We start from the raw sequence: 22660 nt of genomic DNA, 5'->3' as shown, positions 1-22660 counted from the left end.
GAGGAAATAAAAGCCAGAGGCCGCAAAAATATCAGCAGAATACCATAATATGTGAACAACCATGAACGCCAGTGGCCTTGACGTGTGAAACGACAAGTCGAGTGTGTACAATGTGGGCTCGAATCCTTATGTCAAATGCAGAGACATGTACAGGACGGGGAGTATATGTGTGACGAATGGGGATAAAAAGTTGAGGAGCGGGGATTTAAAGGCTTCATCGCCTGCTGTCGCGGGAGTAGTACGACCTCGCTCGGCTGTCTCTTGTGCGACGAGTGCGGTTCGTTCGTCCACCTGAGCTTGAGCTGCCTGCTGTGACTGTTAGTACGACAAAGTGATGTATCTGGGGTCGTCAGCGAGACTTACTGGGGCTGGTGTAGTCGCTGTATGAGTAATAGGAGTCGCTATACCGCGATCGTGACGATCCTCGAGATGAGCGCGCGGGCTTGGTGCTTGCAGGTCGCTTATCCTTCTTGAGATTGAGGAGAGCAAGGAGCGTGGCCGCGAGACCAGCAATACCGAGCCACTTCTTGCCATCCGACTTCTTCTCACGACGATCGCCGGCCGAAGAAGGGGAACCACGGCGACCCATGCCGAACCAGCCCTTGTGTCGAGGACGACGGGAGTGGGCCGAGGCCGAAGGAGGTGGTCGGCTACCGTGGCGGGAGTATCGCTCCTCGTAGATATCGACACGCTCGCTCTTCTCCTTGTCCTTCTTGCCAAAGAGGGCAACCCAGAGACCACGGGCAATACAGCAGAAGCACAGAAGAAGGAGAAGCGCAACACCAGCGATGACGCCGATGACGATACCAGCAATGGCACCGGCACTCAGGCCTCCACCACCAGTTCCGGTCTCGCCAGCTGAAGCACCCTCGCTAGTCTCGGTGGCCGTTGCAGAAGCCTCGGACTCAGTCTCAGTTGCAGTCTCGGACTCGGTGGCCGCACCGCTGTTGGTGATAGTGGTGGTACCAGTGACTCGATAAGGAGCCGAGTATTGGGTGGTGATCTTTCCATCAGTGGTAATGACAACAGCGGTGGGCTCCTCGTAACCAGGCTTTGCAGAGCATTGACCCATAAACGCGCAAGTCTGCCAGCCAGCACAGCAGATCTCACCACACGCTTCTTGCTCGTCGTTCTTGGGCACACAGTCAACGCCCTTTGTAGGCTCCGGAGCAGGCTCCCAGCGGGTCATGATTGTGCTGGTATAAGTTCTGGTCTCTGTCCAGGTAGTCGTATAATCGCCGACCCAGCCTCCCTTTGCAGCGACACAGCTTGCGACTCCATTTGATGTTTGGCAGGTCTCGCTAGAGCCGCAGCAGTATTGATTGTCGGAGCCACAGGGTGAGTCGCATGCTCGTTGTAAGAGATATGAGTAACCGCGATCATGAAGACCATCTCTGGGGAGCGGCTTGGCAGAGCAGAGAGCTGCCGCGGCGAGGAGCAGTAGCGGCCTCGTCACGGAGCGCATTGTAGCGAATTTAGATATATATTGGTTGTGATCGTCACTTTTGTTCAAAGGTTGGTGGATATTGGCGCAAAGCCGAGGTCGGAATGATACTGTTTGAGGCGAATTCCAGTCAGAGCTTGTGCCAGTTTCGAATTGAGCTGAGCGCACAAGGTGAGGAATTTGATCTGGGTAAGAACCGAGACTGGTTGCGAGATTTTATCTGAGTCCCTTGTGAAACAGTTCAGCTTAGCTTAGCTTCTGGAATGCGGGAGAAGCGGCTGCGTTATCGCGGGGAAGTATTGTTGGTGCCCGAGATGGAACTGGAGTCTGGAGGTGAGTGTCGCCGTGAGATGCGGGTGAGTGAGAGGCTAAGTAAGGTTTGGTGGTGAAGTTTCCAGGGAAAAAGAAACTTCCAAGAGTTAGTAAGAGGTCAATTACAAGCAGGAAAAAAAGAGACGAGAAACGGCAACGATGAATTCTAGGCGCTGCACCAAGAGTTTTAAGCGGCTGGTGGTGGGCTGCAACGAAAGGCTTCCTCTTGAGTCCCAACCTCCCACTTACAACTATAGTCTATACCAGCCTCTCCGATTTACCTAGAAGGGCACTTTGACACACGCACGCGCTCATCCGAAATAAGGGGACCTGGTCCACACGCCAACAAATCAGTCTCTTTAAATCGGTGCAACGTTTTAAGGGGGAACACTCAGTCTTCTTTTTTCTTGTGAACTCTCGATCTCTCGTCTTGTCGGTGAGACTTGGAATACGATGCACGTCAATGGTGGGGTGCCAGCTCATGATACCTCCAACTACTACGCCTGTGCTTGCTCACTGGACAACTATCGATAGCTGCCCGGAGCCCCGAAGCAGTGAGGTGCTTACCTCACCCCCTGTAGGCCCGTGTCTGCGGCCCTGGAGCTAGGCCTCGTACAGCGGGTAAATGTCATCACCACTTACACGACGCCCGGGGCACCCCGGAATAGCAGATCACGTATCATGAGAGTGAAAGCCGTTTGCATGCTGCATATTTTAATTAAACTGTCAGGGGCAATCGCAACGTCCTTGCAAGCCGAGACCTGTGTTTGGCTCTTCCCATTGGCGGTGTTGGAAGGAGTAAAGCGTTTAAGGCAGGGAAACGAAACTCGGAGGCTGGGAGGGCATTTTTCAGGGATTGTTCCCAGGTTGGTCTGGGCTTTTGGCTCAATCGTGTCATCAGCTTGGCAGAGGAGAAGATGGGAGGGATGGCAGAACCAGCCAGGGCTACAGCCACAGGCCAGATCAAGCCACACTTTATCAACAGCCACATTTATCTGGCAAACTCTTAACGTGTGGCGCTAGGCGTGGCAGCTGTGGCTACCTAAGCTCCAACCAAGTTCAAGGTTCCATTAGGTGCCCCAAGCTTGACCTGTGACGCTCCGCGCGGTTCAAGATCAAGTTGGTTGCATCACCAGCGACTTCAAACTTCATACTACCAGCTTCTCCATCCTCCTCCATCTCCTTCTCCGCTCTCCTCCCCCCGTTCTCGTCACCTAGATATATCCTTTGGCTCATCCCACAAATAACCGCTCGCTGCTAGCAGCCGCGACGCTGTAATCATAGCTAATCATGTCCCTCGACCCGCCAACGTACCTGGCCTCTCTCCAGAGCAACATCCGTCAGCGACCCATTCCCTGGGACGGTGCTGTCAGGGCCGGCACCCTCACCGAGGAGCAGTATGCCAAGATTCGAGCTGTAGATAAGGCCAAGAAGCCTGAGCAAAGAAAGGAGATTGTGTCAGGGGATATTGATGGATATCGCGTCTTGTTTGTTGGCGACGATGGAAAGACGAGCGTTCTTGAGACGGCGGGAAAGCATGCGAATGTGATCCAGTACATCCTAGTGTTGCTTGGCGACCTTCTCGAGGGTAAGAGCGTCCCTTTTATCTTTATGCGACATTGGGAAGTGCCATTGAGTAGTCCATGTCTACTACTTACCTATCTACTAATAGAGCGACTTCCGCCATAATCTCCAATCACCATAGCTAACATAACATCTTCAGCTGTTCCACCTCTAGCCAAGGCTCTCTTCAAGACAAAGGAGCCTTATCGACATTTTTTGCCTCTGCTTAACTCGACTAATGCCGAGGATCCTATTCCATTGCTTACTGCACATGCTCTTACCACACTCATGGCTCTTGCTCGAGACGAGTCCCGCTCTACCCTCCAGGCTCTGCCTGTGATTCTCACCTATCTCTCCGGCTTGGCCAAGAGCAACGATGCCGGTCTACAAGATATTGCTGTACAGGAGTATTCATCTCTGCTCTTTGCGCATGTCGCAAGAGAGCAATTCTGGAACCAGCGAAGCGAGACGATTGCGCCCCTGATCAAGATTCTTCAAACTGCAGCTGGGATCGGAAATGGAGGCAGCTCATCTGCTAGTCTCTGGAGCGGCAACACAGGTACCGGATCTACTGGCTTTGGGGGTTCTCTGGGTGGAGGGGTTGGTCTCCAGCTTCTCTACCATGCTCTCCTTGTTATCTGGCAGATAAGTTTTGAGGCTGAGGAGATTGGTGATGAACTCAACGAGTAAGTGAATTTACAAGGCGGGGGTTAGGAGAATGGACAACGCTGGACTACAACTAATACTGAACCGCAGCGAGTACGATATTGTCCTTCTTTACACTCACCTTCTACGATTATCACCCAAGGAAAAGACAACTCGTTTGATCCTTTCTACACTCTACAACCTTCTTGAGAAAAACCAGAAATCACTTCTACCTACCGCGGTTCTTGCTCGCCTTCCCGCTCTTCTCGAGAACATCAGTGGTCGCCATCTGACTGATCCCGACTTGCTGGAGGATCTTTCAAAGCTCAAGGAAATGCTGGAAGAGTACACCAAGACCAAGACCACATTCGACGAGTATGTTGCCGAGGTGCAGTCTGGTCACCTCCGATGGTCGCCCCCTCATCGAAACACAGTCTTCTGGGCTGAGAATGCCCGCAAGATTCTCGAGTTTGAGAACGGAGAGATTCCTCGGAAGCTGGCCGAGATCATGCGACAGCCCTGGGATAACGACAAGCAAGTGCTTGCCATTGCCTGCAACGACGTTGGATGTCTGGTGAAGGAGGTTCCCGAGAAGAGATATCAACTAGAGAAAGTTGGTCTCAAGAGAAGGATCATGGAACTGATGCAGTCGGATGACGAGAACGTGCGATGGGAGAGTCTCCGAGCTCTCGGAGGCTGGTTGAAGTACAGTTTTGAGCAACAGTGAACTGGCAGAGATCAGTCCTAGAGGAGTGTAGTGTCTTGTTTATTACGCGGGCGTCTTGATGTCGTCAGTTCTGGCAGGTCCGAGTTCGCAAAGCTTAGAGAATCACAGTAGACGAGCTGAGCTGAGCTGAGGAGCAGGGACAAGAGAAAGCATCAGCTTGTAATGGCATACTTTTTAGTTATTGGTAGTTTGAGCAGCATCACCTTGACTACGATTATGCGTGAGAATGAAGTGAGTGTTGAACAATTGGATCCCATGCCGTGAGTTATGCCCTCACGCGGCCTTATCGATAATTTATTCTTATCAGCATTTGCCGCGCTTCTCTTCCTTCTAGGTACCTACCTACCTATGTATGCCCTCTGGCTTCGGCCCTCGGAGGGCGCTCCGGGGACTGCGGGGTCCGGGGTCGGTTTTCGGAGGCAGAGACCGTGGAGAAGCGAATTAGAAACGACGCTTTTGATTGTGACTCGGTGAAGTTCAGACTCAGTGACTTCAGACTCGGTGACAACCCCACCAGCGCCAATTGTCAAATTGGGTGACTTGTGACTTGCATGATATGTACTGTGCATGCCATGTACCAGTCTTAAGCGCCCCCCTCGGCTTCTTATCTTCTTGTACAAACTCTTTTCCTCTTTATTAATTTTCTTTGTTTCTGGTCAATTGACTCTCCTCAATTACTCCTAATATTGACAATTGGTTTCCATCATGAAGAAGAGCCTCAGCTTGGCCGCGAGGGCTGGTCCCCGAATCCTATCATCTGCCGCCGTTACACGGCCCACATCATTCGGCGCTCTCAGACTCTCTCAACAAAGCGTACGATGCGCTTCGGGGAGTTCTTCTGACTTGAAGAAGACTCCTCTCTATGACTTCCATGTTGCCAATGGAGGAAAGCTGGTGCCGTTTGCTGGCTACTCGCTCCCTGTTCAATACTCAAACCTCTCACTTGCTCAGTCGCATCACTTTACTCGTGAGCATGCCTCACTCTTTGATGTGAGCCACATGGTGCAGCACATTTTCAAGGGCAAGGATGCAGCTGCTTTCTTGGAGAAACTCACTCCCTCAGACTGGACAAATCAGGGTGTCATGCAGAGCAAGTTGACAACGTTCTTGTGGCCTGGTACTGGAGGTATCGTTGATGATTCGGTTGTCACCAGACTTGGCGAGGATACCTACTACGTTGTAACCAACGGCGCCCGTCTTGACAAGGACACCAAGTATCTCGATGAGGAGCTTGGCAAGTTCGGCGGAGACGTCCAGTGGTCACGTCTCGACAACTCCGGTCTCGTTGCCCTCCAGGGCCCTCAGAGTGCCGAGGTTCTAAGCGAGGTTCTCGCCAGCGACGTTGATCTCTCAAAGCTCTACTTTGGCAATGCCGTCTGGGCTGAGCTTAAGCTCGCTGACGGCAGCAAGACTCACCCTGTCCTCATCAGTCGAGGTGGCTACACTGGAGAGGACGGCTTTGAGATTTCATTCAACGGAAAGGAGTATCCTGCCTTTGAGACAACAACCCCTGCTATCCAGGCCCTTCTTAGCAAGGCTGGTCCCGAGCGCCTTCAGCTCGCTGGTCTGGGTGCTCGTGACTCTCTCCGTCTCGAGGCTGGTATGTGTCTGTACGGCCACGACCTCGACGATACCACAACACCCGTCGAGGCTGGTCTTAGCTGGATCATCCCCCCTGCCCGTCGCGAGGCTGGAGGCTTCAACGGTGCCGAAACCATCATCCCTCAACTCACACCCAAGAGCAAGGGCGGTTCAGGTGTCACCCGCCGCCGCATCGGTCTCTTCATCGACGGAGCTCCCGCTCGTGAAGGTGCCGAGATTCACAAGGACGGTGAGAAGATCGGTGTCATCACAAGTGGTGTTCCCAGCCCTACACTTGGCAAGAATATCGCCATGGGCTACATCAAGAGCGGCAACCAGAAGGCCGGTACCGAGGTGGACGTTGTGGTACGAGGAAAGGCCCGTAAGGGTACAGTCACCAAGATGCCTTTTATCCAGACAAAGTACTGGAAGGGTACTGCGCCTGCTTAGAAAGACTACGATGGAATTGAGTAATGTATTAAGCGAGCCGAAGTATTAAATATGCGGTATATGGGGGCAAACTTTGGAGTCTATGATTGTTATGGCCACGACTAAGTTAGAGCCAACGGAAAATAAATGTTCTTAAAAATACCATTTGCATTGCTACCGGTTACCTCTTCCCTTTACATCCATATCATCGACTCGATCCTGATGTCTTTCGAGTTGGTTGTCACAAGCAACCCTCTTCTCTTCGGCCGAGGTCTTGCTAGTCAACCCACTCCTGATACCGACATTCTTGCCAAAACTCCCTCGAGTGCATTGGTGATCATGATGGTAGCAGGGCCGTGATGCAATCGCCTTTTCTTCCAGATATCTGACACCACGGGGAAATACTGTGAGTGCTCAGCTGTACGACTCGATACTCGGTATCCGGAGCATGGATAGCTGTTAAGGTCTATATAGCTATCTGACATTGGTGTGAAATGGCAGTTGCAGTTTTGTGTTTTTTGCAGGATGAGATGTCCTTCTGATGCAATCATGTCATCTACATCCCCATGTGGGTAGATCTTCCAGCTTTGCATAGATAACAATGGCTCAGGCCCTTCCCAAACTGAAATTCACATTCTGTCTTGGTGGCTATACTTTCAAAGGTTGGCATCATCAAGCTTCAGGCATCGCAATAATGAACTACGTCTCAATGGTTGGCCAGAGTTGTGGTTCATAGTTGGGGCATCAAGGAAAACATCACGAGAATCTGGACACGGAGATATGTAGCCACGAAAAAACCATAGGAAACCACCACACAAAAGCGTATGGCCTCCCTCAAACGAGCGGCGATATTGTCTAGCAACGGCCTCCCCTTCAAGTGGTGACCAACTGTGGGAAGGCTGAGATGATCGTGGCGCCAGTTTTGGATGTTACCGGCACCGTCGAGGAGACGATGTTGCGTGGTGAAGAAGAGAGAAAGGAAAAGAGCCAGAATTTTTGCATATGTATGAACCCACATGAGGACTAGCGGCGGATGCTACCTAAGCGAGATCCGTGCTACTGGGGCGTCTAGGTCCCTACCTACCCTGGACCTATAGCTGGGTGAAGAAGTTCGTGGGTGTTTCGATAGATGTCGAGTGTGTCCGACACCAAATCAAGTAGGTAGTTATGGGACTTTGCTCGAAGATGCTCACGCGAGCGGAGTTTCTTCTGTGTCGTATTTACTTGTTGTGTTGAACAACATGGGCGCGCTTCGGGCACAGAATAGTCAGTCTTGTGCGGGCAGCCAGTAAGCCGTTTGACTCGATATCACGAGGATTATTATGGAAAGATGTCAGAAGCGAACCGATACTAGATGAAGCATAGATGATTCATAGGTGCAACAAATCACAATAAACACTTGATAAACTCTGTGTATGCATCTCTGTGAAAGCGAATGTGATGGAATGTTCACGAGGGCGTTTATGAGGTTCCACATGTGAGACTCAACGGACCAGTCAATGCAGGTATCCACTGTTGGGAGGAGGATTTACAGAAGGGGGACCCTGATGGCATATGCCAAAGCCCATTACGTATGTGCCTGAATCAAGGCTGCAGCTGTTTTCTGTAACTGCTGGACCCTGAATATGAGAGCAGATGGAAGCGTTTGATTGAGGTGAAGAATAGATGAAGAGCTTACCTACCTACCTACCTAGGTAGAGGACAAGCGGTATCCAAATACAAAAGCACAATATTTTGATAGCAATTTAGTAGGCATGACTGATCGAATTCAAGTATCGCGTGTCAGTGTCTTGTTCTGTCTCGTTCATGCCCATTCTCCTCGTCCATTTGCACCATTTGCTCTGGTACACGTGTAGCCCGCGCCGCTCAAGATTGGCCGATCTTACCGTCTTCCTCAACTTCAACAATGGATCACCAGGCGTCTCAGCGTGAGCACACGACAACGTGGGGGAGGGGCATCCACTGAAGAAGATGGGAATAGGAACTGTTGATTAAATTTGTCACTATTTCGACTCTTGGGACTCGAGTATTTTAAACTCAATGCTTCCCCTTTGTCGCTGTGATAGTTATTCGATGCCATCAGCCAGCCAGGGCAGTCTTGGCACCTACATACACCGAGCAGTGGATCCTCATCGACGGTATTGATTGATCATAGCTCAGGTAGGCTGGTTCTGTGGAAATTAGTCTATCGACGCCCTTTTCTTCCCCGTCAACTTTTTTCTTCTTTGTATCAAGGATTCCATATAAAGATATCATCTTCCTTTGTTCTCCCACCACTAACGTGTCAGCCAGAACCAGAGCGTGTCTCTGTGGCTTGAACAGCATCTTACCCCTTGAAGGTTGTTACCGAGATTGACTCTGGAATGACCTCACACCTTCAATTTCATACCTGGACCCTGTATCTTACCTCAGCATCACTTCTTTCACCTGGCTATCACCAAAATTCGACTACAAACACCGGACATAAACGAAATACTTATCAAATAGAGGCGGCAATCTAAAACGAGCAAAATGCCACTCTCAGGCGCCCGACTGCTCGTGGCAGCCGCCTTACTACTCCCTAGCGTCTCTCCTTCACCAATCGTCGACGCTGGACAAAAAGTTCTCGATGCAATTACAGGCACACGCAATTCTATAGAGACGCCGCATATCCAACAACCGGGTCGCAAACTGAATGGCAAATTCTTGCATATAACAGGTACGCAATATCACATGTGAAACGGGTCCCATGTTCCTGCATCTACATCGGATGAAAATATGATAACTCAGCGTCGCATCCAAAGCAGCTCACTAACAACCACAACCCCAGATTTTCACCCTGACGAATTCTACAAAGCCCATTCATCAACAGCCCAGGGCGTTGCATGCCACCGCGGGAAGGGCCCTGCAGGTCTATATGGCGCCGAAACCACCGATTGCGACTCTCCCGTGGATCTTGTCGACGCGACCTTGGAATGGGTACGGAAGAACGTCAAGGATGATATCGACTTTGTTGTGTGGACGGGTGACACGGCGCGCCACGATAGTGACGAGAAGCTGCCACGAAGCTCAAGCCATGTTCTGGATATGAACCGAAAGGTCGCCAGAAAGATTGTCAAGACGTTTTCTGACGATGGAGCCCTCACCGTCCCTGTTATTCCAACTTTTGGCAACAACGATTTTCTGCCGCACAACATCTTCTATCCCGGACCAAACAAGTGGCTGCAGGCTTATAGCAGCATATGGCATCGTTTTATCCCTGAGGAACAGCGACACTCCTTCGGATTCGGTGGATGGTTCGAGGTTGAGGTTATCCCTAATCAACTATCCGTCATCAGTCTCAACACCATGTACTTTTTTGATCGGAATGCTGGCGTTGACGGCTGCGCAATTCCCTCGGAGCCTGGTTTCAAGCACATGGAGTGGTTGAGTGTTCAACTTCAGCGATTACGTGAGCGTGGAATGAAGGCTATCCTGATCGGCCATGTTCCTCCCGCCCGGACTAAGAACAAGCAGAATTGGGACGAAACTTGCTGGCAAAAATACACACTCTGGCTGAAGCAGTTCCGCGATGTTGTTACTGGCTCCCTTTACGGCCATATGAACATTGACCACTTCCTATTTCAGGACACCAAGGACATTGATCTGAGCCTTTACGACAAGGCAGGGACTGCCCGAGAACCCATGGATGATGGCTTTTCCGTCGAGTCAAAGAGCGACTACTTGATAGACCTTAGAAAGTCCTGGTCTAGCTTGCCAGGCTCAGCTGCAAAAGCACTAGAAGAAGATCTAGACGCCGAAGATGACCTTGAGACGCAAGATGAAGATGTCGACGAGTTGAGGAATAGAAAGAAGAAGAAGAAGAAGGGGAAGAAGGGTAAAAAGAAGAAGGGTCACGGCAAGATCGGAGGCAAATATGGAGAACGATATCAGGTATCTCTTGTTAGTCCCAGCGTCGTCCCCAACTATTTCCCGACTCTTCGCATAATCGAGTACAATATCACCGGCCTGGAGGATGCGCCAGTCTGGACCGACTCATTCGACATCAACTCAAAAGTTCCCGAAGAGCTTCCCGACTTCTCTGAGGACGAGGAAGCCCACCAGGAACTCAAGAGAGACCTCGAAGCTGAGCGAAAGAAGAAGGGCAGAAAAGGCAAGAAGGGAAGAAAGGGAAGAAAGGGCAAGAAGAAGCCCAAGAACCCTGAACTCGTGATCCCACCAGCTCCCCCAAAGGGATCACCTCCTGGCCCTGCATATTCTCGCCAGACATTCACCTTCATGGGATACACGCAATATTTTGCCAACCTCACCTATATCAACAATGATCTTACCGACTTGTCTAAGACAAGCAAGTGGCGCGACGGCGATTTCAGTGATGAAGTACCCAACCACGATAAGCCGCAGCCCAAGAAGTTCAGATACGAGGTTGAATACAGCACTTTTACCGACAAGATCTTCAAGCTACCCGACTTGACAGTTCGAAGCTACCTCAGGCTAGCGTCTAGAATCGCTAAGAGGAAGACGAAGAAGGGCAAGGGCAAGGTAGCTGAAGAGTACAATGAAGATTTTGAAGACGAGCCAGACTCAGACGGCGACGGCGACGACACTGAACTTCCAGAACCTGAAGAGGGAGACTCTGATTTGGACTTCACCGCTACCAGGGGCAAAAAAGGGAAGAACAAGAGAAGGAAGACCAACAAGGTTTGGAAGCATTTCCTCCAAGAAGCATTCGTCAACACTATACCCGAAAAGCAACTCAAGAAGTGGTCACGGAGATGATCCGAGACATGTAGTACAGGATAGCGACTGGCTTGGAAACTTTATGACTGGCATTTTAGCGACGAGACGGGTGGAATAGGCATATATGGCGTTAATGGCGCATAGAGAGCATAATTGCTAGAATAACTGAAGGTACACGATCTTATGAATACACTATCGTTTTCTCACAACATTCTGAATCAAAGCTCATTCGTATTTCTTGTCCAGAGGCTCCCTTTACCGGGACATTAAGAAACATGGGGTATCAGCGAATGCAACTGTGCCAGTACAAGGCCACCAGTTATTCATACATCGTGTTCGTATATCATTACCAATCAGTCCAATTCATCTCATATCTCAAAAGAAACCATTGAATCCCATCCTTTCCTTTACCTAACAACGCCTCTCCTCGTACATGCGCGGTTTACTCGGCATTATTGACAACCCGCAACGCCCGGCGAGGACCCATAACGACGCTGAAGAAACTCGGTTCCTGGCCTTCGAGCAGCCCTTCGGTCGAGCCTCCGCTATGACTCGTTCCGGGTCTCGTGTCCTCACTGCGCTTGGCACCTCCAGACCCGCTGCTGGACCCGGGAGCGCCTGGCGTGGTATCATCTTCATCCTCAGGGTTCCATTTGGGCTCTGTGGTATATCCCTGATTGCGGCTAGGGCCGACCCAGCCAAAGAGGCTGCGCTGGGAGATAGCACGCTTGGGGCGGGTAGTACCAGCAGCAGTAAGGGCTGAAGGGTTGAGAAGAGAGTTGGACGCAACAGAGTAGCGGTTTGATACTGCGAGGTGCTGTTTGTAGGCGTTGACTTGCCGGCGATAGAGCCAGGCACAGAAACCAAGATAACAGGCGAGAGCACCAAAGATGCCAGCGATTACCCCTGCAGCTACGAGACCGCCATTAACTCCACCATCGTCTTCTTCTCCATCCGGAGAGGCGGCTGCAGTACCAGTCTGGCCGACCCGTACTGTCGCTGTCGGCCCGGAGGTAACTGTGAAAACCGGCGGCTTGCCCGTTAAGAACGGACCACCCGTAGCCGGCCCCACAGCGGGGGTGGTAACGGTAGCGCTGCCGTCCTTGTCCCCACCCACGACCTTGCGTACAGCGTCCGGGACCTCGTATCCATGGGACCCGGCGAGAACGAAGTTATCGGGATGATGGTCCGAATCGTGATTGCCAGCCTTGAATTGATCCTTCCACTTGAGTGAGGTTGCATCGAATACGTACATACCCGGATCACATCCAATGTCCTCTCCTACTCCACCAACGACCACCATTTGGCCATCATACATGGCGCATGAATGGCCAGCTCGGGCAGCGGGTCTGTTGTCGTCGTTTTGGTCGACTTTGATCCACGTGAAGGAGGGAATGGTCAGGATGTACATGTCATCGTACTGCGTTTGGTTTCCCTGAGGCCATGTTAGTATTTGGGTATGTCCTGTACCTTGTCAACGACTTACAAAAGGAAGATTCTGTCCACCAAACATGTAAATCTGGAAACTTGACGCATCCGGCGCGCTAGCGATGACGGCACAAGGATTAACACGAACGCTGGGTGTATCTCCGGACGTTTCTTGATGGAACCATTCGGAATTGGCAATGTCGTATACGTTCAGTGTGCCGAGATCCTCAGTAAATGTTTCGTTGGTGCCGCCAGCAAGACCGATGAGAACACCTTGCTCGCCCCAACCTGGCACAAACACCAAGACACCATCTGCCCTCTCAGTGAAGTTACCGGTCTGGATGCCTGCTTTTGTGATGTTGCGATAAGCCCCGCTTTCACCTGCGCCTGTGCCGTCAGAGAGGCTATCGACGCCGGTGTTAACATAGCCTGGGTGTGTGAATTCGAGAAGACTCTTGAGATATACACGATCAACACTGCGCGACCAGCCTGGGGTGGTGGCCCAGTCGAGATGGCCGCCAAAGTACCAGCTTAGGCCGAGCTCAGGCACAGATAGGCCTGCTCCCTCGGCAGCACGGTGAACTGGTCGATTCCCTGGCTCTGATTCATTGCCGGCTGAGGTTTCGGGGTTCTTAAATTCGGTCCATTCTTCATTCTTGATGGAATAACGCCAGACAGACTCGGGCTCGGGATCAACATAGGGTGTATCGGAGAATTGGCCGCCATAAAGATACAGATTATTGTAATCATGCCACAAATACCCCATAGAGACCTCGGGAGGACCATCCGGTTTCTCGAGACCCTTGAGAGCGGGCGAGCCTATATCCCAGTCCTTAGTGAGGTCCAGTGTTAGAAAATTGTTGTTCCATGTGTCTTCGACCTGGTCGGCTTTTGATCTTGAGCGACCGCCATATAAGTAGAGTGTTCCATTCAACTGGGCAGCTTGGAGACCCCATCGTGTGCAAACCTTGGTAGGGCTGATCTCGCGTTTCTGAATCACGCCAGCATTGGCGCCATTGATATCTGAAAATGAATGGCCATTTCGCCAACTGAATGCCGGAAGTATAATGGCAATGAGGAGCGCTAACATAGTGAAGCGCTGCAGGCCCGAGACGCCTGGGGACACACCCGAAGTGCTCTTGATTCTGGGTCGGCCTTTGGGGTTTGACAATATGGTGTACCAAGTCTTGGGCGATGAAAGTGATAACTGTCGAGGGCGTTGGCGGTCGTTGTTATCCTGACTGTGGTCGTCGTCTTGCTCGAGTTGTCGCTTGTTGCTGGACGATCCAAGGATATCAGAGCTATCACTCAAGTGTTTGTCGTTGTCATGGGTGCCAAGCTGCTCGTCTGACAACAGTGAAGGTGCTGATGCAGAAGTGGGATAATCCAAATCGTGTTCTAGACCAACTTCTTTAAAGACGGATCTTCTGCCTTTTTTAATAGCGCCTCCCATTTTAAATGGTGGTGTTACAAAAGTCTGAGCCTCACGCAGGCGATCCGAGGTGCGTTGAGAGTTAAAACGAGGCCGGACTGGAGCTAGAAATCCCGAATGGGACGGGGGAGGGGACTTAACCATTGACATCGTGACCATGTGCTCGCTTCCCTGCTTGCTTATACGGATTGGATGATGGATGGCTTGTGGCGATAACTGGTAACCAAGGGAATTGGGCGTTTCTGGGTGGCTCGGATCGGCGAGTACTATGATGTAGCCACCTTAAAGCGATACCACTCTGTAGGGATCATGTCCTGCAAGCGAGTTTTGATATGACAGAAGTTGAGGGACAGGTCTTCAATGGCAAAATACACAACTGATCGAGGAAAAGGGTCCTGGGGCGCTGAAAGAGAGGGAATGATAGTGGGAGGCCCAGAGAGTTCACAAGGGGGAGCCGGAGTGGTCTTTTGAGAGATTCAGAAGCTCTAATTAACTAATACAACAATGATCGACGCCTCGAGCTGAGGGACAACAAGCTTGGGCTCTCCACTTGGGGACCAGATGAAGGCCGTTGTGTAAATCATGTCGATTATTGATTGATAGAACAAGAGACAGCCTAGACAGCGGAGCATCTCAGCCCCTGGCCCACTACATCATCGATTTCCCCGACAACTTTGTCTGGATTTGACTTCGATAGGCATTGAGATACCTGGGTGTGGGCAAGGCGAAACACAGCCTGTAGCTGGTGTAAGGCGCGCGTGCATGGCGTGGAGATGGAGACGCGGATGGTACAGCTACATACCAGCGAGCCAGCCAACCCGGACCTTGGGAATAACAGCGAGTAGCCATGTACCAACATGTGCTGTAAATTGTACCCAGGAACTAGGCAGGTCAATTGAGCAGCAGGAGTACAGAAGCACATTTCAAACATGAGCGTCACCTCATCCTCATCTTAGCATATCCAACCGGATATAGCGAATGCAAGGCCAACAAGGGAAACGCCCCCGCCGTTAAGGAGACGAGCCAAGCAAAATGCAGGAGTGAGCATTTACACACCAACATTGCAATTGCAAGCGTACAAGCTTATCCGTACACGAGCCAAACCTGGTGAGTAAACGGGCCTTTCATTTCCTGTTGATCTTATTGCTCCCCCGGAAACTTGCGAGCTGGCATTTCGGGTTCGGTTGCAGTGCCGTTCATTACCAGATTCATCACGGGTCTTGGCATCGACGGTGTGATGATTGGGTCACAGAGACGTGGCGATGACTTCACATGCTCCCGGGGGTGTGACCTTGATTTCTTTTTTGGTGTTCAGTGTTCGGTTTCGGATTGTGTGATCTACGGACCCGACCGTGTGTTGATGTTTTAACTAGACAATCCGATTCACTGATACTGTCATGCAGTGCAGAATCATCAGCTGCTTGTCCATCCCGAGGCTTGCGATGGCTTCTTTTTCGTGCAGTAACGCAACGCAACGGTCGTGGAATCCGGGGTAAGACTCGGTAAGAGGAGGAGAGAGATGCAAATAGCAACCCAAAACAAACTAATGCAGAGGATGCAGAGGATGCAGGGATTGTAGAATGTTGGTTGCGCTGTCTTGTGTTCGATCACGATCTGGATCATGATATGAAAGATGGTGGTTGGCTCGGATGTCAGTCCATCCGTTTTGCTATCGGGGTTTTCAGTCGCACTGTATGTACTGGTGATGATCGCCTCTGCAAGCACAGTATGCCACACTCGGAAAAAAAAGATGCGTTTATCACTATAATTATAGCACGTCACGCCTGTACCGACACCCAGAAACCTTCCCTTGTAAAGCATAAACCCCAAGCATCAACTTAAAATCTGCAGTGTTTCCATTTCGAGAATTAGCTGCTTTAACACGAGCCGCATCAAAATAAAACAGCGGGCTGTAACTGGATCACCCATCCACTGCCGGCACCCGCCGACTCGTGCTGTCCTTGCTGATCATGCTCTCTTCTCGTACAACGTTATCTTTAGACCAGAAACCAAGCTGGCCAAGTCGCATGTTTTTGAGCACGGCCTTTTGGAAACTTCCGTCCCTCCCTTTCGGTCCTACGCTTTCAAAACAGAATCCTCTCCGTCTTGCTGCAGTGACATACTGCACCGCCACACCTCGCTTAACCGGGATCAACAGCTCCCGCCGCAGATGAAGCCACAATTGTGACTACTGCATAGATCGCATTCGTGAAGATGGTATTGGATATGACTGAGATCTATGGAGTGTCGCTTAATTTGCACACTGGCATGCAGTACTGAAAGCTAAGCGAGGCCTCGCTCTTGCCACCGTATTATCTATCGCATCTCGTACCGCCGCCTGAGAGGCTGGGGTTCCAGCCGAGGCATCTTAGCAACGTCAGATTCTCACACCGAACTTTTGGGTGTCACGGAGCGGGTCTCGGAGTTCTAAGCAGGACCACTGACCCGGAGCGGATCTGACATTTGAAGCCGTTTGCGTTCTTGTGGGACTTTCTTGGTGGGACACCGGAGTTGCTCCGGACATGGAGCCCCTGAAATCGGTGATTGAGTGAGGCTTTGGAAGGGGGCCAAAGTTAGATCTCGCAACAGATACATTCTTCTCATGTTGAAAGAACATCCAAGAACATGATCAGCATTCACCTGTTGGAACAGTTCCTCGTAACTAGGCTCTGTTCATTACATTAATCCTCTACTAGTTGGAAGTGGATCAAAGGCCGTATCCTCAGCCAGCTGTGAAGGTGCTTCTGCTTCCGGCGGCAGCGTAGACTCCCCCTTGTTAACCTTGAGACCTTGCCTCACTCCAAGCTCACGGCCGATGAACTGTAGCGATTCACCTGCGGCTTCGCTCTGCTCGTTTAGCGTTGACGGTACGAGGTAGACTGCCGTCAGGGGCCATATCAATTTCAACGCGTCAAACACTGTCCTTGGTGATGGGTTGTTGCGGAAAGATGCCGGGTCGAGATGCCGATTTACCGCCTCCATGACAAGCTTTGCGCTGTCTCGAACCCGGTATACGCAATGCGAGCGTAGCACCTTGAGCTCTTGCAGGGGAATGGGGGCAGTCGGATGATGAGTTAAGAAGTTTGCGTAGGTCAAAATGACATGGTATCCTTTTACTCGCGCCGAGTTGAGCATATTTCGTAGATAGGGGTTGAAAACTTCATCGATGTAATGGTACCCTGCGTCAAAAGTCGTGAAATGATCTTCGGCTTTGAAAACAATACCAACCAAGTCGTAGTACTGGAGGGCAGCGGCGTCAAAGTCTCGGGCTCGAATGATATCGAGCATACGCTTTTGAACATGTGCCATCTTGCAGATATAATCGCCGACTTCTACAGCCAATCCTTCTCCTGGATGAAGGGTTTGTCTGATGGCGGCAAACCATTCCTGGGATTCAGGCGGGCACTCAAGGCTTGTCAGGAGACACCGCACTTGCTAATAGCTTATTAATTGGGAGTAGGAATTCAGATCGAAGTGACATACCACCATGTTGTAAGCAGGCCAGAAGCCCATTCTCGATCCCGGCCTTCGCAAAGAAGCCGTTCCTCTTTGCTGAAGAATACTGTATAGCCCATTGGTATGGAGGTGCCATGGGTTCAGGGGTGATACGCGGTTGATGGAGCCCATAAGAAGCTATTAAAATATGAGTATAAGAATGGTGGGAAGAAGTCAGATTGCTCACTTCATAGTTCGTCAGAATCCATACTGTCGCGAGAACATCGTCCCTCATGGCGCCCTCTGGTGTTTTGAGTGCTTCGCCAACAGAGCTCAAGGTTTTACCAAGGTACGTACCAAGCTCCTTGTCGGTCTGCTCGACAGATCCGTTGTCGATGGCGGTGGGATATCGCAGGTTGGTGATGTATGTGCGGGCAAAGAGATGAGTGGCCCAAAGAAGAGGGCCTTGAGGACCGCTCTTTCTGTATGTGTCATGGAGGAAATCCAAAGTATAGTAGACATTGAGAAGGATCGGGATGGAATGGGCGGTCCAATGCTCATTAAGGGATTGTGGTAGGATGAGAGCCCTTCCAGTTCTGGTGAATTCGACAAGATCGACTATTGTGGGTGAGACGGGGCTGAATTCACGATCAACTTCTTCAGTGACTGACGGCGTGGCAGCATCTCCATTCGACGAAGAGGAGGAGGAAGAGGAGCCAAAAGACATGACAGACTCTCCACGAGTCTGAGCCGTAGCATTTTGCTGAGTCCTCTTCTTCCTCTTCTTGATGGTGGTTGGGTTAGCATTGCGAAAGACAAGCTCCTGTTCGTCCCGATATCCCGGACATTCAGTCCCATATTTGATGCATCTTTGACATGATGGTCTGCCAAGATCACACTGTTGATGTCGTCAGCAATTGGATATGTAATGGGTTGATATGCTCGAGCGTCTCTCTTATGACATAACCGCGTAAGCACAGAATAAGTGGCTCAAGGGCTGAACCGACCTTGACACGTCGTGATCGACAAAGATGGCAATCTTTGCTTGGCTTTCCCGTGTTGGGCATTATCTAAGAAGCGACAGGACGCACGGATAGCGTTAAGGATGTAACTAAGTACGGCCAGAGAGTCACAGGCCCCGTTATCGTTGATGGATAGTCAGAGTTGAAACGGGTAATCCTTTCGAAGCTGTCGCCGTCGGAAAGGGATTAGCGGGCCACACAGGGCTGAAGGGTGGATACACAACAGGGAATACGACATCACGTGCGGGGAAGCTCTAGCATTGGAGTCTTGCACTGTTGAAGCTATCACCAGCTTTGGTCTAGAGATAATCTCACTTGAGATAACCTCGATTGCTCGAATGTAGTCGCCTCCTTGCAAATTATATGAAGTTTAAGACTTGAATATGAAGCCTCTTATAACTAAAGGCACAGAAACGCAGATGTAGATATATTTCATGATCACGACCCTAGCGTAACTTCACCTCTCGGACGCGACCGACTACTAGGAACATAATACCGAGTGTATAAAGCTCGCGATGGTATATGAGTCTTCTGCCCTGGCTGTAGCATTGATTCCTTATTGAAGATGGAACCCCTATTTTTACTGCGGTACCAGGCGCAACAAATGCCCATCAGGTGTAGCACCCTCGGTAGATCATCTCATATTTTCTGTAAGATATTAAGGATCCCGTTCGTAACTGCGAGCATATTGGAAAGCTTCAAGACTTGAAGCAAACAACCAATTGTTTCATCCTGCTCACGGACAATAGCTCACGGGCTCTATCTCCAGCTAACTAACTAATGACATGCGATAACCGTACCAACTCTGCGTCCTGACCAACACACACGGATTATTGTCAACTTTCGTTAGATGGCATCGTGATGGTTCTAATTCTAGATAAGTATTCACCCGAATCACCAAAGCGTGGGCTGCAGAAAAATGAAGCTTGTCACCTGGGAGAAGAAGGGGTTTTGGGGGACGAAGGAACCAAGATGAAGGCAATATTATCCCAGAATAAACATGTGTGTGACAATAGTGACAGATTCTTGCTCAACAGGAAGAGAAGAGCCTCAGATGGCGTGTGTATGTTTCCAATCCTCGGCGAGGACCATACTCCCTGATGAAACTGCTTTTGCTAGCGTTTCAAAGACCCCATTGCCAAATGTTGCCATCATCTTATCAAATACTACAAGTTCCAGTGCCACTAGTTTGCCGATCAAGCCCTTGCCGGTTCTCCAAGTTGGGTGACAGCCTCTGTTTGCTTTCAGGTAGTTCTGAGATATGTCGTTGAGCTGGTGATGTAGCTACATTTTGAGTGAATACTTGCTAAAGAGACTTGCGAAGCGTAGTTAAGATGGGACAAATTCCCGACGGTCTTTACTGGCAAACAGCGGGACGGTATTTGTACACAGACTGCCAAGATATAATTGGGGATGTCAAATATCAACATACATTTAGCCAGATACATTCTATCAGACCTTAACAATTTCCAACGTAAAAGTGTGTTAAGATATTATAATATTCTGTATATATACATATATATATCTTGTTACAAAGATTGGATGATCATATCTAATTCATACACACCAATGACTGGGATGAACTTGAGTTTGCGCGTGATGGAAAGGGCCCTCCCTATTGTTCACCAACAACACATAGGCTCAAAACACAAAAGCGCCTGGTGAATGAACATTGATCCCTGCAAGACACTGCCAATCAATTGCATTTGTTACTAGCACCTATTGTTCGACTGATTGTCTCTAATGTTACTGTCACTGTCAGTGTCACTGCCACTGTTCACCGGCTGCCACTGACAGCCTCTTGGGCCACTTCCATTGACGTACACAGCAGCCTCGCCTCCAACATTCTCTTCTTCTGCGTTTCTTCTCCTCTCACTTTGCTTTCTCCCACAATCACAACAACCACACACTCCCCATCGCATCTCATCGACTCTTGTTTCCTCCTTCTACACACCTACTCACTACATCTCGCACTTCTTTCTCAACTACCAATAGCTTAGCTTTTAAAGCACAACTCTACTTCCACTCCGCCGAAATGAACGTCGAACTCCAAGCAAAGTTTTGCGGGTCGATCCCAACCCGCAGCTCCTTTATGGATTTCATTAATGGGGGCAAGTCTGTATATAGTACTGTGACCCGCAGTCCACCAAGCCCGGATACTGGGTCTCGATTTTCCATTCAGCCCACGACACCAGAGGTTGAGACTCCCAAGGATAAGACTGAAGTTCAGGACACTTCTTTCTTCGACGTTCAAACACCCTCTATCGAGACCAACATCCAACACGGCACTGTAGAGCCTACTATTCCCGACTATACTTTTGTTCTTGGCACTGAAGATGAGTCTGTCACAGATCAGTCTCCTAGTGAACCCCCAACGACCGACAACACTATGGACGACAATGCTACCAACCCCCCTTCTCTTCACGATGTCACTATCCCTCAGATCTTCGTTACAGCGCCCACCACTCGTGAGTCTGGTTTAGCTGAGGCCGCCGTTGATGATGTCGAGTTTTTCGATAGTGGCGAGGAGTTCGAATTTTGCGATGAATTCGACGACAACGTCAATGGATTCCAAACCCAACATCTCACCCCGGAACATTATGTCACCAAGGAAATGGCCTCTCAGGCTAGATCAAGTGAAATTGAAAGTGTCGAATTGGAAGCCACAGGCATTGACACAGATCCTGAAACCCATGCCTATACTCTCGACGATTATTCCATATCCACAGAAACCAGCGAGAGCTTTTCCAATGAGAGCGGAAAGCCTTTGATTTGCTTTGACGAGAGCGGAGATCTCTACCTCAAGGTGGGACAGAGCCCAGGGCGGCTTATGCTCGTCGATTCCCGAGCCCTCAGCCGCGTGTCTCCCAGACTCAAGGAGATGGTTTCTCGTAACCGGAAAGACGCCGAAGATGGCGGCGACTGGACTATCGAGCTACCGGATGACAGTCCTGTCCCTTTCACTGTCCTTATGAATTTGATTCATACACGTTTCGAGAAGGTGCCCGCCAAAGTATCACTCAAGAAGCTGTACGGTGCTTGCATTCTCACCAGCAAGTATGAGATGACGCAAGTCCTACGACCTGTGGCTGAGCGCTGGTTCAAGGCTTTGGGTACCTCCATTGAGGACTATGGACTCTTTTTCAAGAAGGCATATATTGCATGGGAATTGGGTTTCTCGGAGGAGCTCAGCGAGATGATGGGCCACGTTGTGCTCAACTGCTCATTGAATTGGAACGATCAGCTCGTTATCGGAGAGAACAAGGAGCCACTTTGCAATTTTGAAGGATTGCAAAGAATTCCTATTCTTGGTAAGTAAAAATAAGTTCCTTCTCTTGAACCTCGCTAACTCCCTTTACAGACTGTATCGCAGAACACCGCGAACTCGCTCTAGAAACTTGCTGGTATAAGAGCCAGAAGCTAGGTGAACAAGTCCTTTATAGCTCTGTCAAGGGACACATGTGCGGCGCTTCCCACAGCCGAGAGGAAATGTGTCTGATGCTGGGCAAGATGCTAAGCAAGGCTGGCGAAGAAGGGATACTCGACCTTTTCCACTTTGGGGGCAGTCTCGACGTATTCCGGTCCTCGGACCTAGATCTAAAGACTCTTGAGCACAAGATTAGTCTCGTGGCTGATCATATAGACTTGTGTGGATGGTGTCATGCAGTGCTCGAGACAGTCGAGGAGGTTCGGCAACAACTTCGAAGGGCAGCCGATCCCCTCTACTTGAGCCATCTCCGGACTTTGCAAATTCAAGCTGCCAAGGTTAGAATGAAACCTGGGGTCTTGGATGAAGACGATGACGATGAAGAATAAGTTTGCAGGTGAACGGGTGGTGTTTGATATTTCGATTGGTGATTGGCGAGTCACATTGTGTGTGTGTGTGTGTGTGTGTGTGTGTGTGTGTGTGTGTGTGTGTCTTA

General features: G+C 50.3%; 7 protein-coding genes across 7 annotated transcripts; 4 read left to right on the top strand and 3 right to left on the bottom strand.

The window, feature by feature from the left end:
- Positions 1 to 214: 214 nt before the first annotated feature.
- FPRO_00801 (uncharacterized protein) lies at positions 215 to 1465 on the bottom strand (the record flags this gene model as incomplete). The annotated part of the gene is made up of 2 exons (XM_031222392.1): positions 215 to 315; positions 364 to 1465. 2 exons carry the CDS (start codon positions 1463 to 1465, stop codon positions 215 to 217), a joined length of 1203 nt encoding a protein of 400 aa, XP_031075670.1.
- Positions 1466 to 3046: 1581 nt separating this feature from the next.
- FPRO_00802 (uncharacterized protein) lies at positions 3047 to 4691 on the top strand (the record flags this gene model as incomplete). Its single annotated transcript, XM_031222381.1, has 3 exons — positions 3047 to 3344; positions 3480 to 4005; positions 4076 to 4691. The coding sequence occupies 3 exons, from the start codon at positions 3047 to 3049 to the stop codon at positions 4689 to 4691; spliced, it is 1440 nt and encodes a 479-aa protein (XP_031075669.1).
- Positions 4692 to 5396: 705 nt separating this feature from the next.
- On the top strand, positions 5397 to 6722 carry FPRO_00803 (uncharacterized protein; the record flags this gene model as incomplete). The annotated part of the gene is made up of 1 exon (XM_031222370.1): positions 5397 to 6722. One exon carries the CDS (start codon positions 5397 to 5399, stop codon positions 6720 to 6722), a length of 1326 nt encoding a protein of 441 aa, XP_031075668.1.
- A 2490-nt stretch (positions 6723 to 9212) lies between these two features.
- FPRO_00804 (uncharacterized protein) lies at positions 9213 to 11459 on the top strand (the record flags this gene model as incomplete). The annotated part of the gene is made up of 2 exons (XM_031222359.1): positions 9213 to 9399; positions 9511 to 11459. The coding sequence occupies 2 exons, from the start codon at positions 9213 to 9215 to the stop codon at positions 11457 to 11459; spliced, it is 2136 nt and encodes a 711-aa protein (XP_031075667.1).
- Positions 11460 to 11862: 403 nt separating this feature from the next.
- On the bottom strand, positions 11863 to 14430 carry FPRO_00805 (uncharacterized protein; the record flags this gene model as incomplete). Its single annotated transcript, XM_031222348.1, has 2 exons — positions 11863 to 12855; positions 12907 to 14430. 2 exons carry the CDS (start codon positions 14428 to 14430, stop codon positions 11863 to 11865), a joined length of 2517 nt encoding a protein of 838 aa, XP_031075666.1.
- Positions 14431 to 16956: 2526 nt separating this feature from the next.
- FPRO_00806 (uncharacterized protein) lies at positions 16957 to 18782 on the bottom strand (the record flags this gene model as incomplete). Its single annotated transcript, XM_031222336.1, has 4 exons — positions 16957 to 17715; positions 17764 to 17913; positions 17963 to 18613; positions 18723 to 18782. The coding sequence occupies 4 exons, from the start codon at positions 18780 to 18782 to the stop codon at positions 16957 to 16959; spliced, it is 1620 nt and encodes a 539-aa protein (XP_031075665.1).
- A 1990-nt stretch (positions 18783 to 20772) lies between these two features.
- FPRO_00807 (uncharacterized protein) lies at positions 20773 to 22553 on the top strand (the record flags this gene model as incomplete). Its single annotated transcript, XM_031222325.1, has 2 exons — positions 20773 to 22048; positions 22099 to 22553. 2 exons carry the CDS (start codon positions 20773 to 20775, stop codon positions 22551 to 22553), a joined length of 1731 nt encoding a protein of 576 aa, XP_031075664.1.
- Positions 22554 to 22660: the final 107 nt, after the last annotated feature.

This window comes from Fusarium proliferatum (genome assembly GCF_900067095.1).
Source record: "Fusarium proliferatum ET1 genome assembly, contig: FPRO_scaffold001, whole genome shotgun sequence".
Taxonomy (NCBI): domain Eukaryota; kingdom Fungi; phylum Ascomycota; class Sordariomycetes; order Hypocreales; family Nectriaceae; genus Fusarium; species Fusarium proliferatum.
Note: the sequence above shows the minus strand (reverse complement) of the source record. Positions and strands in the feature narration are given on the sequence as shown.